Genomic DNA, 12,650 nt, shown 5'->3' with positions numbered 1-12,650 from the left:
TTGCCTGCCTGTCTGGTGGGTTCTCACTCATGTCTTTCTGGTCTGAACACTCTTTTTCTCTGTTAGGCCTATCTGTCCTTCACCGGGACAGGTGGAGCTGGTAGTGGTTCTAATACTGAGTTGCCTTGGGTGCCCAAACCCGCAATTTTATGATGCAAACTGACATTTCACTGCATGAAATTACTGTAGGAAGACAGTCAGAGTCTGATTTTTGTTTCCTGTGATGTCTGGGGAGAGAAAAATCAAGCATCAGGTGCTTTCCAAACACTGGATACTTTGTGGATTTTTCTGCAGGATTTGATCATCCCTGCTCAGCTGGTTCCTTTATCTCCCACGAGCATTTCAAATATTTCTTCTCATTCCTTCAAAGATTCCTTCTTTAAACTTTGTTGATGGCCTATTTTGCTGTGTAGAACTTGTTTGAAGTATTACTTTAAAAAAATTTTTTATTGGCCGGGCGTGGTGGCTCACTCCTGTAATCCCAGCATTTTGGGAGGCCAAGGCGGGCGAATTATGAAATCAGGAGATCGAGACCATCTAACATGATGAAACCCTGTCTCTACTAAGAATACAAAAAAATTAGCCAGGCGAGGTGGCAGGCTCCTGTAGTCCCAGCTATTCGGGAGGCTGAGGCAAGAAAATGGCGTGACCTTGGGAGGCGGAGCTTGCAGTGAGCCGAGATCGCCACTGCACTTCAGCCTGGGCAATAGAGTGAGACTCCATCTCAAAAAAAAAAAAAATTTTTTTTATTATCAGTAGTTGAACATGAATGAACTATTTTTATGTAGTCAAGTAGGTATCTTTTTTCTTCTCTTTAATGTGTCCTCATCCCCTAGATTTTTTTTTTTTTTTTTCTTTGAGACACAGTCTGTCTCTCTCTCAGGCTGGAGTGCAGTGGTTTGATCTTGGCTCACTGCAACTTCCAACTCCCGAGTTCAAGCAATTCTCCTGCGTCGGCCTCCCGAGTAGCTGGCACTACAGGTTCCTGCCGAGGACCTCGCCCAGCTAATTTGTGCATTTTTAGTACAGACCAGGTTTCACCATGTTGGCCAGGCTGGTCTTGAACTCGTGACCTCAAATGATCCTCCTGCCTCAGCCTCCCAAACTGCTGAGATTGCCGGTGTGAGCCACCACAACCGGCCTACATTTCTATTTTTAGAGCTTCTAGTAGTCATATTAAAAGGTAAGAAGAAACAGATAAAATCCTATTTTCTTTAACCCGGTGTCTAAGATATTATCCTTTCAATGTGTGATGAATATAAGAAATTATTAACGTGGAATTTTACGCTCTTTTGTTGGATTAAGTCTTCTAAATCCAATGACTATTTTGCCCTGAGCACATCTCCAATTGAACTTGCTGCATTTCAAGGGCTCATGGCTGGTGGCGGCTACACTGGGTAGCACCTGCTCAGCTGAGTTTTCCAGACATGCGCTGAGTAGGTATTGCTGCATTTTACAGATGGGAGCTCTGGGTGCACAGAGGTAAACGCTTGCCTGCCCGAAGTCACCAGCCAGGAAGTGTGTGGCTGGGATGTAAACCTGAAATGGTCTGACCCCAGTTGTATTGTACCTGCCTAACCCTTGTGGCTCCCCTCTCTCATCTTTTCATACAAGACGTTCATGAGCACAATTTTACGACAGAAAAGAACTGTCGATGGAAAACACATGCGTGTCCCCCTGGAGGGCAAGCGGTGAAGGTAGTTTAACATCCACACAGAGAGAAGCCCTGGGCAAAGGGCAGAGCAGGAACACTGCGCGTGGATGGGAACCGATCGCACAAAAGAGAAAAGCAATTCAAAGCCACAAGACGGATTAGTCAGTGTTGATATGCGGAGACAACTGCCTTATCCTTTGTTTGAAAACATTAGATCACCCCCTTCCTCTCTGACACACACTCTTGCAAGGTCCAGCTGGACTGATTTCAAAGAAAACACAAAACTCTAAAGGTACTGAAAAAACTCAGTGAAAACTTTCGGAATTCTAGGGAAAGGAGGACTTTTTTTTTTTAATCGTCTTGGAGATGAGGCTGGGTGCAGTGGCTCACGCCTGTCATCCCAGCACTTTGGGAGGCTGAGGTGGGTGGATCGCTTGAGGTCAGGAGTTCAAGACCAGCTGGCCAACATGATGAAACCCTGTCTCTACTAAAAAATGCACAAATTAGCTGGGTGTGGTGATGTGCACCTGTAGTCCCAGCTACTCGGGAGGCCGACGCATGAGAGTCACTTGAATTCAGGAGGCAGAGTCTGCAGTGAGCCAAGATTTCACCACTGCAGTCTAGCCTGGGCAACAGCGAGATTCTGTCTCAAAAAAAAAAAAAAAACTGATGAGATGCCCATAAAGTGTTAATTCAAGCTCCAGCGAGGCCGCGGCCCCCTGTCTGGTGCTCCTGAAGGCACCGACTCTAAATGATGTCAAGCCCTCTTGCCAGTGACCTAGCCCCATGCTTTAAGCTCCCGGAATCCTTCTGACGTCGGGGTTCTTCCCTCTCAAGGCTTTCCACGAACTAGCTGTCACTAGTTGTGACCTGCACGTGTCCTGTTCGCCTCACATTTGGGGCTTATTGTCTTTATTTCCACAACGATGTCTCATCTCTCTTCTCCTCCCCGGCCCTGCAGTCCCTGGTACGTGAGCCCCTTTCCCGGCGCCGGCAGCTGCTCCGGGAGAACTTTGTGGAGACGGAGGGCGAGTTTGTCTTCGCCACCTCTCTGGACACCAAGGATGTCGAGCAGATCGCCGAGTTCCTGGAGCAGTCGGTGAAAGGTGAGGGTGCTTGCTCTTCTCTCCTGAGGTCTGCAGCTTGCGCTGACCCTGGCCTCCCAGCCCGTCCCCAATCCGGGACTGTTTGACCAGAATCCTGCCTGCCCTGGCGCTTGTGAGCCAGGGCTTCCCAAGGACCACGCTTCTGTGTCTCCCTCAGACTCCTGTGAGGGGCTGATGGTGAAGACCCTGGATGTCGATGCCACCTACGAGATCGCCAAGAGATCGCACAACTGGCTCAAGGTGATTCCCACCCCCTAACCGGGCCTTCCCTGCCCTGGGTCTGGAGTCTGTCCCAGCTGGGCCGTGGATTTTGAGCCTCCACTGTGTACCCTGTCCGAGCGCAGGGCCCCTTTCCACAATCCTACCCCAGCCCCCTGCTGCAGCCGAGTTCAGACCTCCTCCCTGCTGCAGCTGAATTCAGACCTCCTCCCTGCTGCAGCCGAGTTCAGACCTCCTCCCTGCTGCAGCTGAATTCAGACCTCCTCCCTGCTGCAAGCCCTTGCTCACAAGTTGTGATTGAGAACAGCCCCAGCCTGAGCACTGCACATCCCGCGCGGTGCAGCATTGATGAGGTTTCTCTCCCGAGCCTGCCGCCCATGTCATGCCAGGCTCTTGGGCAGGAAGTCAGCCAGGACATGAATAAGAGAAAGTCGGGCAGGAGTGGGCGCCGTGAAGAAAAGTGAGTCAGCTCCGGCCCCGCAAGGAGGGGCTGGGAGTGCCCCAGGTGATCAGGCCAGGGACAGAGCACTAGGGAAGAGAACCCCCGGTGCAGAGACCCTGAGGGAGGAGCAGGCTCTGCCTGTGCAGGGAGCAAGGGCAGGCGAGGCGCGAGGTGAGCTCAGAGTGGGGAGCAGGCCCCAGATGACGCAGCACCTGGGGGCCACTGTGAGATAAAGCTGGATCTTCCTCTTGAGGGTTTCAGGAAGTCAATGAGGGTTCCGTGCCAGGAGTCACGGTCAGGTTGTCATTGTGCAAAGCTCCTGGGGTTTCCCCTCGAGTGGAGGACGGGAGTGGTGAGGGCCAGCGAGCAGGAGCCTGTCCTTAGTAAGAGTTGATGGATGTTTGAGTGGAGAGGGGCTGGAGCGGGAGGCACTGTGGCACCGAGCTGGCCAGGCCGGCTTACCAGCTCTTCCTGTGTGCTTATGGCTGTCTGTGGCTATCTTCCCTCCAGCACAGACCTTTCCTGTCTCAGGAAATAGCACTGTTGTGCCCCCAAGGCTGAGCTTCTGCCTGGCACACAGTCAGCACTTAGTGAACGTGTCTGAATGAATGGGAAAATGCTCTCCCTTTGGAGGAGTGGCCAGAGCGAGTTGGCCACGTCTCTGTACTGAGGGAAAGAGGGTGCCAAGGCTGACTCCTGAGGTCCCGTCGATCCCGCCTGCATTTCCCATTTGTTCTTATTTATTTATGTATTTATTTATTTTGAGATGGAGTTTCGCTCTCATTACCCGGGCTGGAGTGCGATGGCACGGTCTCGGCTCACTGCAACCTCCACCTCCCGGGTTCAAGTGATTCTCCTACCTCAGCCTCCTGAGTAGCTGGGATTGCAGGCACGCGCCACCACGCCCAGCTAATTTTATATTTTTAGTAGAGACGGGTTTCTCCATGTTGGTCAGGCTGGTCTCAAACTCCCGACCTCAGGTGATCCACCCACCTCGGCCTCCCAAAGTGCTGGGATTACAGGCGTGAGCCACCGCGCCTGGCCCCATTTGTTCTTATTTAAACCTAGAAGCCCTTCCCATGTCCAGTCTCTTCCCAGGGGCCATCCTTGGGGTTCCTTCTGGAAGTTCCCTTCAGACTTACCTCCAGTCCCTCCTCAGTCCACGGAGGAGCCCCTCTCCAGCAGTGAGGCCCCCGCCTTGGGCGCTCCCCCTCTCATCTCTTGCCTCCTCTTCCCCCAGCTGAAGAAGGACTACCTTGATGGCGTGGGTGACACCCTGGACCTGGTGGTGATCGGCGCCTACCTGGGCCGGGGGAAGCGGGCCGGCCGGTACGGGGGCTTCCTGCTGGCCTCCTATGACGAGGACAGTGAGGAGCTGCAGGCCATATGCAAGGTCCTGGGGGACTGGGGCTGACCGCAGAAGCAGGAGGGAAGGAGATTAGACTCCCGGGGGGACTTCCTATTGCACAACCCAGACCTAGGGACACTCACATCCCCCTGTGAAGGATTCGTTCTCCCCAATTTTTATTTACTTTTTCTGGTTCTATAAGTAACTCTTGCTTCATATAGAAAAACGGGCTGGGATAGAAAGGTGTCAGGAATGTGTGTCAGTGAGAGATGGAGATTAGCTACAAATAGTGGTGGCTCACACTAAGAAAAGGATTTTTTTCTTTATGAAATGAGAAGTGTGGAGGGGGCAGTCCGATGCCATTAGGGATTCAGGTTCCTCCTCTTTCTCCCCACATTATTTTTTGTCATGTGCCTCTGGCCTCATCATCACAATGTGGCTGCAGGAGTTCCAGCCCTCATGGCCATGCCTGCTCCACACACCAGGAAGGAGCAAAGTGGGGTGGACCCTGAGTCAGCCTCGTCCAACACCTTCTGCTCAGGTTCTGTTGCTCATCACTTTGCTCCATGGCTCACCCCTAGCTGCAAGGAATTCTGGGAAATGTGAAGTGATTTTTATTTTTTTTCAAGTTAAAGTTTTTCTTAAAGCTGTGCACATTTTGGACTAGATTTTCTTAATGTATTTCCTATACTCCCCTCTCCAGCAAATTTGGGTCTTTTGCCACAGAAGCAGAACAAAATATCACCTAGAATCCCACCGCCCAGAGATACGCAGTAGTGACATTTGAGGGAATGTTTTATTTACATTTTTGCAAAGTTGTGATCCTTCTCTGTGAGTGATTTTCTCTTCTGCCTTTTTACCCTGAAAGTACTTTATTTTCAATGTTGTGTATGCCCTTAAGCAGTATGGCAACAGGACTTGAATGCCTGCACGAGAATTTTCAAGTGCTATGCCCTGGTGTCCTGAACCAGCTCCCTGTGGCTGTCCGGGGAAGTTGTTGCCAGCTTTGTTCTTATGGGTGACATCAGTACTTAGTGTCCGTTAACCTACATGATCAGTGATTTTATGTCCGATTTTAGTGTCCATTAACCTACATGATCAGTGATTTTATATTTCACAAATATTTTGGCCACCAATCTATATTGTCACCATTTTGCATTATTTAGAATAGATTTTTAAACAAGCTATTGTCAGGACAAAAGGCAAAAAAATCCTGAAGACTCTTAATGCAAAAGGAGCCTTCCAGGTGATATTGGTCGTTATTGTTCACTTGCTGTCTATCTGTCAGCATCGAGCATTATTGCTAATTTTTAGCCTTTCCTATTTTGGTAGGTGAAAGAAGCTCTTGGCAGTGTTAACATTAGAGACGGGCTGGGCATGGCGACTCACTCCTGTAATCCCAGCACTTTGTGGGGCTGAGGCGGGAGGATCACTTGAGCCCAGGAGTTCGAGACCAGCCTGGGCAACATAGTGAGATACCACCTCTACAAAAACTTTTCTAAAAAAATTAGCCAGGCGTGGTGGCGCATGCCTGTGGTCCCAGCTACTTGGGAGGCTGAGGCAGGAGGATTGCTTGAGCCCAGGAGGTGGAGGTTGCAGTGCCAAGATTGCACCACTGCACACCAGCCTGGGTGAAAGAGCTAGGCCCTGTCTCAAAAAAAAAAAAAAAAAAAAAAGATTGGAAGTGAGGACAGCCAGTTACTGGGCAGTGAGGATGTCGGTGGGCATAAGGGAGTGACTTCCTGGGCCAGGGAGGCAGTGGCAGCAGAGGAGTTTCTCCATAAAGCAGAGGACAGGGCAAGCCTGCTGGGAGAGCATTCCCCACCCGGGAATCTTGGGCTGGATGCTCCACACCCCCAGCTCCCCACTTCTCTGGTTTTCTGTGAATACTGCATAGACCAGAAGGCGGTGGGAGCCATGAGTGTACACAGCTTTAGATGGCTGGAGCAAGTGCTGGGCCCATGGCCGGCTGAGCCTCTGACCTCCCACTTCCTCCCCGCAGCTTGGAACTGGCTTCAGCGATGAGGAGCTGGAGGAGCATCACCAGAGCCTCAAGGTGAGTCATGGCATCCGCGCCTCAGCCAGCCCTGCCGCCTCCCGCCCCTGACGGCGCGCTCCTTCCGTCAGGGCTCTTGACCTCCACCATCTTGGGACTCTGGGTGCGGGCAGGAGGGCAGCAGGCAGTGGAGCTGGCTTTGGAGTCCAGCATCTCCGGGTTCACGTCTCAGTGCTGCCAGCTACTAGCTGGTGACCCTGCTCAAGGAACCTCGCCTCCCCAAGCCCTGTGCCTCATTCACACCAGGGGGTAGCCGCAGGACACAGCAGGTGCCACAACTGCTCCTTGTGAAGTGCCTGTGAGCCCTGATCAGTGTGAGTATGAGTTGTCATGGTCACAGGCATTTCAGGCATGAGTGTCTGTCCTACATATTGGATCTATATTAGTTTATTTTCATACTCATACTACTATGAAGAAATAACCCAAGACTTGCTGGGCACGGTGGCTCATGCCTATAATCCCAACACTTTTGGGAGGCCAAGGCGGGTGAATCACCTGAGGTCAGGAGTTCGAGACCAGCCTGACCAATGTGGTGAAACCCCTTGTCTACTAAAAATACAAAAATTAGCCGGGCATGGTGGCACATGCCTGTAATTCCAGCTACTCAGGAGGCTGAGGCAGAATTGCTTGAACCCAGGACATAGAGGTTGCAGTGAGCTGAAATCATGCCATTGCACTCCAGCCTGGGCGACAATGAGACTCTGTCTCAAAAAAAAAAAAAAACCCAAGACTGGGTCATTTATAAAGAAAGATGTTTCCTGGACTCACAGTTCCACATGGCTGGGGAGGCCTCACAGTCATGGCGGAAGGCAAAAGAGGAGCAAAGGCACGTCTTACATGGTGCCAGGCAAGAGGGCACGTGCAGGGAAACTGCCCTTTATAAAACCGTCAGATCTCGTGAGACTTCCTCACTTTGGCTAGAACAGCACAGAAAATCCCGCCCCCATCATTCAGTTACCTCCCACCAGGTCCCTCCACCACAGGTGGGGATTACGGGAGCTGTGATTCAAGATGAGATGTGGGTGGGGACACACGGACCCTTCGGTTCTCTCTCTCCGTTGCCCTCTCTCTCTACATCTCTGTCCCCCTCCCACTGTGTCTCTGTCTCCTTCCTCCAGGTCTCTGACCCTCTGTCTGCCTCTTTTTGTCTTTAATGTCCTGCCTCAGCCCCCAGGGCCTTTCATTTCTTGCCAGCTCTCATTCCTCCCAACTCCCACCTTTCCCAGCTTTTTACTTCAAGGGGGTGTCTTCTTTCATTTCCCTTCTTTCACTTTCTATTTCTGTTTCGGTTTCTGTTTACTTTAAGGGGGTGTGTGTTTCTGTTCCCTTCCTACACTTTCTGTTTCTATTTCTGTTTATTTCAAGGGGGTGTCTGTTTTTTTCCCTTCCTCCCTCTCCCCAGCCCTCCAACGCTTGGCTTTGACTTTGAGATTCCAGACCCTCAGATCCTCTCTTCCTCTGCTCACTGCAGGCCCTGGTGCTGCCCAGCCCCCGCCCTTATGTGCGGATAGATGGTGCCGTGACTCCCGACCACTGGCTGGACCCCAGCGCCGTGTGGGAGGTGAAGTGTGCCGACCTCTCCCTCTCCCCCATCTACCCTGCTGCGCGGGGCCTGGTGAGTGGCAGAGGACCTGGGCTTGGCCCTGTGTGGGATTCTGGGCAGCCCCACAGCAGAGTAGGGAGGGGACCTTGGCTCCTGTCTGCTCTTCCAGGTAAAGATTGGGAAGATGAGCTGGCATTTTATTTGACTGTCAGATAACAAGGTCAAAACATTTTTTCTTTAAAAATGGGCCAGGCACGGGGGCTTGTGCCTGTAATCCCAGCACTTTGGGAGGCCAAGGCAGGCAGATTACTTGAGGTCAGGAGTTTAAGGCCAATCTGGCCAACATGGTGAAACCCCATCTCTACCAAAAATACAAAAATTAGCCATGTGTGGTGACGGGCGCCTGTAGTCCCAGCTACTCGGGAGGCCGAGGCAGGAGAATCGCTTGACCCTGGGAGGCGGAGGTTGCAGTGAGCTGAGATCACACCACTGCACTCCATCCTGGGTGACAAAGCAAAACTCTGCCTCAAAAAAAAAAAATTATTTTCTTAAAAAAAATAATTCCCAGGCCAAGTGCAGTGGCTCATGCCTGTAATCCTAGCACTTTGGGAGGCTGAGGCGGGCAGATCACTTGAGGTCAGGAGTTCAAGACCAGCCTGACCAACATGGTGAAACCCCACCTCTACCAAAAATACAAAAATTAGCCGGGTACGGTGGCCCATGCCTGTAGTCCCAGCTACTGGGGAGACTGAGGCAGGAGAATCACTTGAACCCAGGAGGCAGAGGTTGCAGTGATCCGTCACGCCACTGCATTCTAGCCCGGGCGACACAGCAAGACTTCATCTCAAAAAAAAAACCAAAAAAAAAAAACCACACCGGGAGTAGTAAGAAAACAGTGACATTGCTCCTTTCAGTATCATAATCTCATCTTCAGCTCTGAAATCATTTTTAGAAACTCAGTTCTTTTAAGCAAAGGCTGAGTTCACTTCCTCCTCACCATTTTACTTTGCTGCAGTTTCTTCCTCAACCGTAATTAATTTTCATGCGATCAGGTTTTAGAACGCCTTGGCTAATTTCTCTCTCCAGTGCCTCAGTCTTCAGCACTCACCAAAGCACTGTTGTAAACCAGGGGAGAATACCAGCCCGTGGCCAGCACTAGGAAAGCTCCCAGCTTCTCCTTCCAAAGAACAGCACATCTCAAAGTTAAAATGAGATTGGGCACAGTGGCTCATGCCTGTAATCTGAGCACTTTGGGAGGCCAAGGCGGGAAGATTGCTTGAGGCCAGGAGTTCAAGACCAGCCTGGGCAATATAGTGAGACACTGCCTCAAAAAATATATAAATAAATAATTTTAATTAGATATATTTTCTTTTCAGTTTCTCCTCCTTGTCCTTCAGAACCGAGCTAGCACATACTTTTCTGATGAGAAGCAGACTTCCACTTTTAAATAACTCCTTTTTTTTTTTTTTTGGAGACACGGTCTTCGTTTTCCAGGTTGGAATTCAGTGACACGATTATGGCTTGCTGCAGCCTCAACCTCCTGGACTCAGGTGGGCCAACCTCAGCCTCCTGAGTAGCTGGGACTACAGGCGTGCACCACCACACCCGGCTAATTTTTGTCGTCTTTGTAGAGACGGGGTTTCACCATGTTGGCCAGGCTGGTCACAAACACCTGGCCTCAAGTGATCCACCCACCTCGGACTCCCAAAGTGCTGGGATTACAGGCGTGGGCCACCATGCCCAGTCAAGAGCTTACATTTTTGATCTAATTTAAAAATTTTTTTTACCATGCTGCACGTTGGAGAGCCACAGACCCTTAGTAACAAGGGACTGGAGCGGGTGTGTGTCCAGCCCTTGCTGTGCGGCGGGCGCTGTGTGGTAGTCAGCATGTCACTCATAGACACTCATCTAATCCTTTCCACATCCCTAGGACATAGTCACACAAACATCTCCATTTTACAGGTGAGGATGTAGAGCCCTAGAGAGCTGGAGTCACTGCCTCCGGATCACGTGGCTCCTGAGAGTTGGGAGCTGGGATTGGAATCCCACAGTCAGGTTCTAGAACCCATGCCCTGACCCTATAGTTCAGCCTCAGCCCGAATCATCATCATCATAGTAACGGCGGTAGCAGGCAGCATTTCTTTCTTTTCCTTTTTTTTTTTTTTTGAGACGGAGTCTCGCTCTGTCGCCCAGGCTGGAGTGTAGTGGCGTGATCTCGGCTCACTGCAAGCTCCACCTCCTGGGTTCACGCCATTCTCCCGCCTCAGCCTCCCGAGTAGCTGGGACTACAGGCACCCGCCGCCATGCCCAGCTAATTTTTTGTATTTTTAGTAGAGACGGAGTTTCACTGTGTTAGCCAGGATGGTCTCCATCTCCTGACCTTGTGATCCTCCCACCTCGGCCTCCCAAAGTGCTGGGATTACAGGCGTGAGCCACCACACCTGGCCAGCAGGCAGCATTTCTTAAGCACTTACTGTGCCCTGGGTACGGTTCCAAGCACTTTGTCAACTTGTTTAATCCTGATGACAACCCATCGTCTGACCCCCTCGTGTGGATCAGGAAGCAGTCCAGAGTGGAGGAGGGAGGAGACTGAGCAGGGTGTCGCTGGGGCTGGACCGCAGGAGTCTCCATCCCGCTTCTGCAGGTGGATAGTGACAAGGGGATCTCCCTTCGCTTCCCTCGGTTTATTCGAGTCCGTGAAGACAAGCAGCCGGAGCAGGCCACCACCAGTGCACAGGTGAGGCCCTGGGAAGCAGGGCTGGGCCGCCCAGCTGCTTGGCCCTACCAGCTTTTTAGCGTGGTGGCCTCTGGAACCTTGTGGAAGTGGGGACAGCCAGGGAGCTTCTGACCACCCCGTCCCACCCTGTCTCCGCAGGTGGCCTGTTTGTACCGGAAGCAAAGTCAGATTCAGAACCAACAAGGCGAGGACTCAGGCTCTGACCCTGAAGATACCTACTAAGTCCTTGCCCTCCTAGGGCCTGGGTACAGGGCATGAGTTGGACGGAACCCAGGGTTATTATTGCCTTTGCTCTTTAGCAAATCTGCTGTGGCAGGCTATGGTTTTTGAGAGTCAGGGGAGGGGTGTGTGTGTGAGGGGGGTGGCTTACACCTGAGTCTGGGATTCATCCCATCATTTCTTTCAATAAATAATTATCGGATAGCTACTTTGTGACAAGGTCTGTGCTGGGCTCTGGGGGCAAAGCTCTCATGGGTGTCCCTTGCATAGCATGTAGCAGTGGCCTAGGAACTGCCAGAGCCAGCACCAGCCATGGAACTGCCTGCAGTGGTGGGCATCTTCTGTAACTGCTCTGTGCAGTGTGACCGCCACTGGCCACCTGCAATGCCCGAGCACTTGACAGGTGGCCAGCATGACAGAGGATGCGAATTTGTTTTGTTTTGCTTTGTTCTGTTTTTGTTTTGAGACAGAGTCTCACTCTGTTGCCCAGGCTGGAGTGCAATGGCGAGATCTCAGCTCACTGCAACCTCCACCTTCCAGGTTCCAGTGATTCTCCTGCCTCAGCCTCCCATGTAGCTGGGATTACACTAATGTGACACCACGCCCGGCTAATTTTTGTATTTTTAGTAGAGATGGGGTTTCGCTATGTTGGCCAGGCTGGTCTTTAACTCCTGGCCTCAAGCGATCCACCCTCCTTGGCCCCGCTAAGTGCTGGGATTACAGGCATAAGCCACCCCGTCCAGCCATGCCAAATATTTTATTTAATTGTATTGGACAGCAGTAGTCTTTACATCCATATGTTTTTTAACTTGTTTAACCTTCCAGCCATCCCACGGGGAGGCACCATCATGAACCCTGTTAAGGAAGACAAATGCAGTTTCTTAAAATAAGCCACATGTATTCTCTTACAGTTCCAGAGGTCAGAAGTTCAAAATCAGTTTTACTGGGCTAACGTCAAAGTGGTGGCAGGGCCGGTTCCTTCTGGGAGCTCCAGGGGAGAAACTGTGTCCTTGCTTTTCCCAGCTTCCAGAGGCCACCTGGTTCCGAGGCTCATGGCTTCTTCCACTGTCCTCAAAGCTAGCAGCGTCCCGCCTGCAAATCTCTCTCCTGAGGTCATCAGGTCACCTCCTCTCCTCCATCAGATCTCTGCCTCTCTCTTCCAAGCACTCAAGTGGTTCCATTTAGGGCCCCCTGGATGATCCGGGATAATTTCATTTCAGGATCCTAACTCAATCCCAAAGTCCCTTTAGCCACATAAGATCATACATTGACAGAGGCCAGGCACAGTGGTTCACACCTGTAATCCCAGGACTTGGGGAGGCTGAG

The 12,650-nt window shown here is 51.4% G+C and overlaps 1 protein-coding gene across 8 annotated transcripts in view; it reads left to right on the top strand.

The window, feature by feature from the left end:
* Window positions 1-11,532, top strand: part of LIG1 (DNA ligase 1) — a 52,092-nt gene extending 40,560 nt beyond the window's left edge. For 5 of the 8 annotated variants that reach the window (XM_025366532.1, XM_025366531.1, XM_025366533.1 and 2 more), the window contains 7 exons: window positions 2,616-2,760; window positions 2,918-3,000; window positions 4,662-4,814; window positions 6,772-6,825; window positions 8,297-8,440; window positions 11,013-11,105; window positions 11,244-11,532. In XM_025366532.1, coding sequence (XP_025222317.1) covers window positions 2,616-2,760; window positions 2,918-3,000; window positions 4,662-4,814; window positions 6,772-6,825; window positions 8,297-8,440; window positions 11,013-11,105; window positions 11,244-11,327 — 756 coding nt within the window. In that variant the 3' untranslated portion in view covers window positions 11,328-11,532. Of the gene's footprint in view, window positions 1-2,615; window positions 2,761-2,917; window positions 3,001-4,661; window positions 5,788-6,771; window positions 6,826-8,296; window positions 8,441-11,012; window positions 11,106-11,243 lie in introns of all 8 variants that reach the window. The other 3 variants (XR_003116835.1, XR_003116834.1, XR_003116833.1) reach the window with 1 other exon arrangement.
* The last annotated feature ends 1,118 nt before the right edge of the window (window positions 11,533-12,650 follow it).

This window comes from Theropithecus gelada, chromosome 19 (genome assembly GCF_003255815.1).
Source record: "Theropithecus gelada isolate Dixy chromosome 19, Tgel_1.0, whole genome shotgun sequence".
NCBI lineage: Eukaryota > Metazoa > Chordata > Mammalia > Primates > Cercopithecidae > Theropithecus > Theropithecus gelada.
Note: the sequence above shows the minus strand (reverse complement) of the source record. Positions and strands in the feature narration are given on the sequence as shown.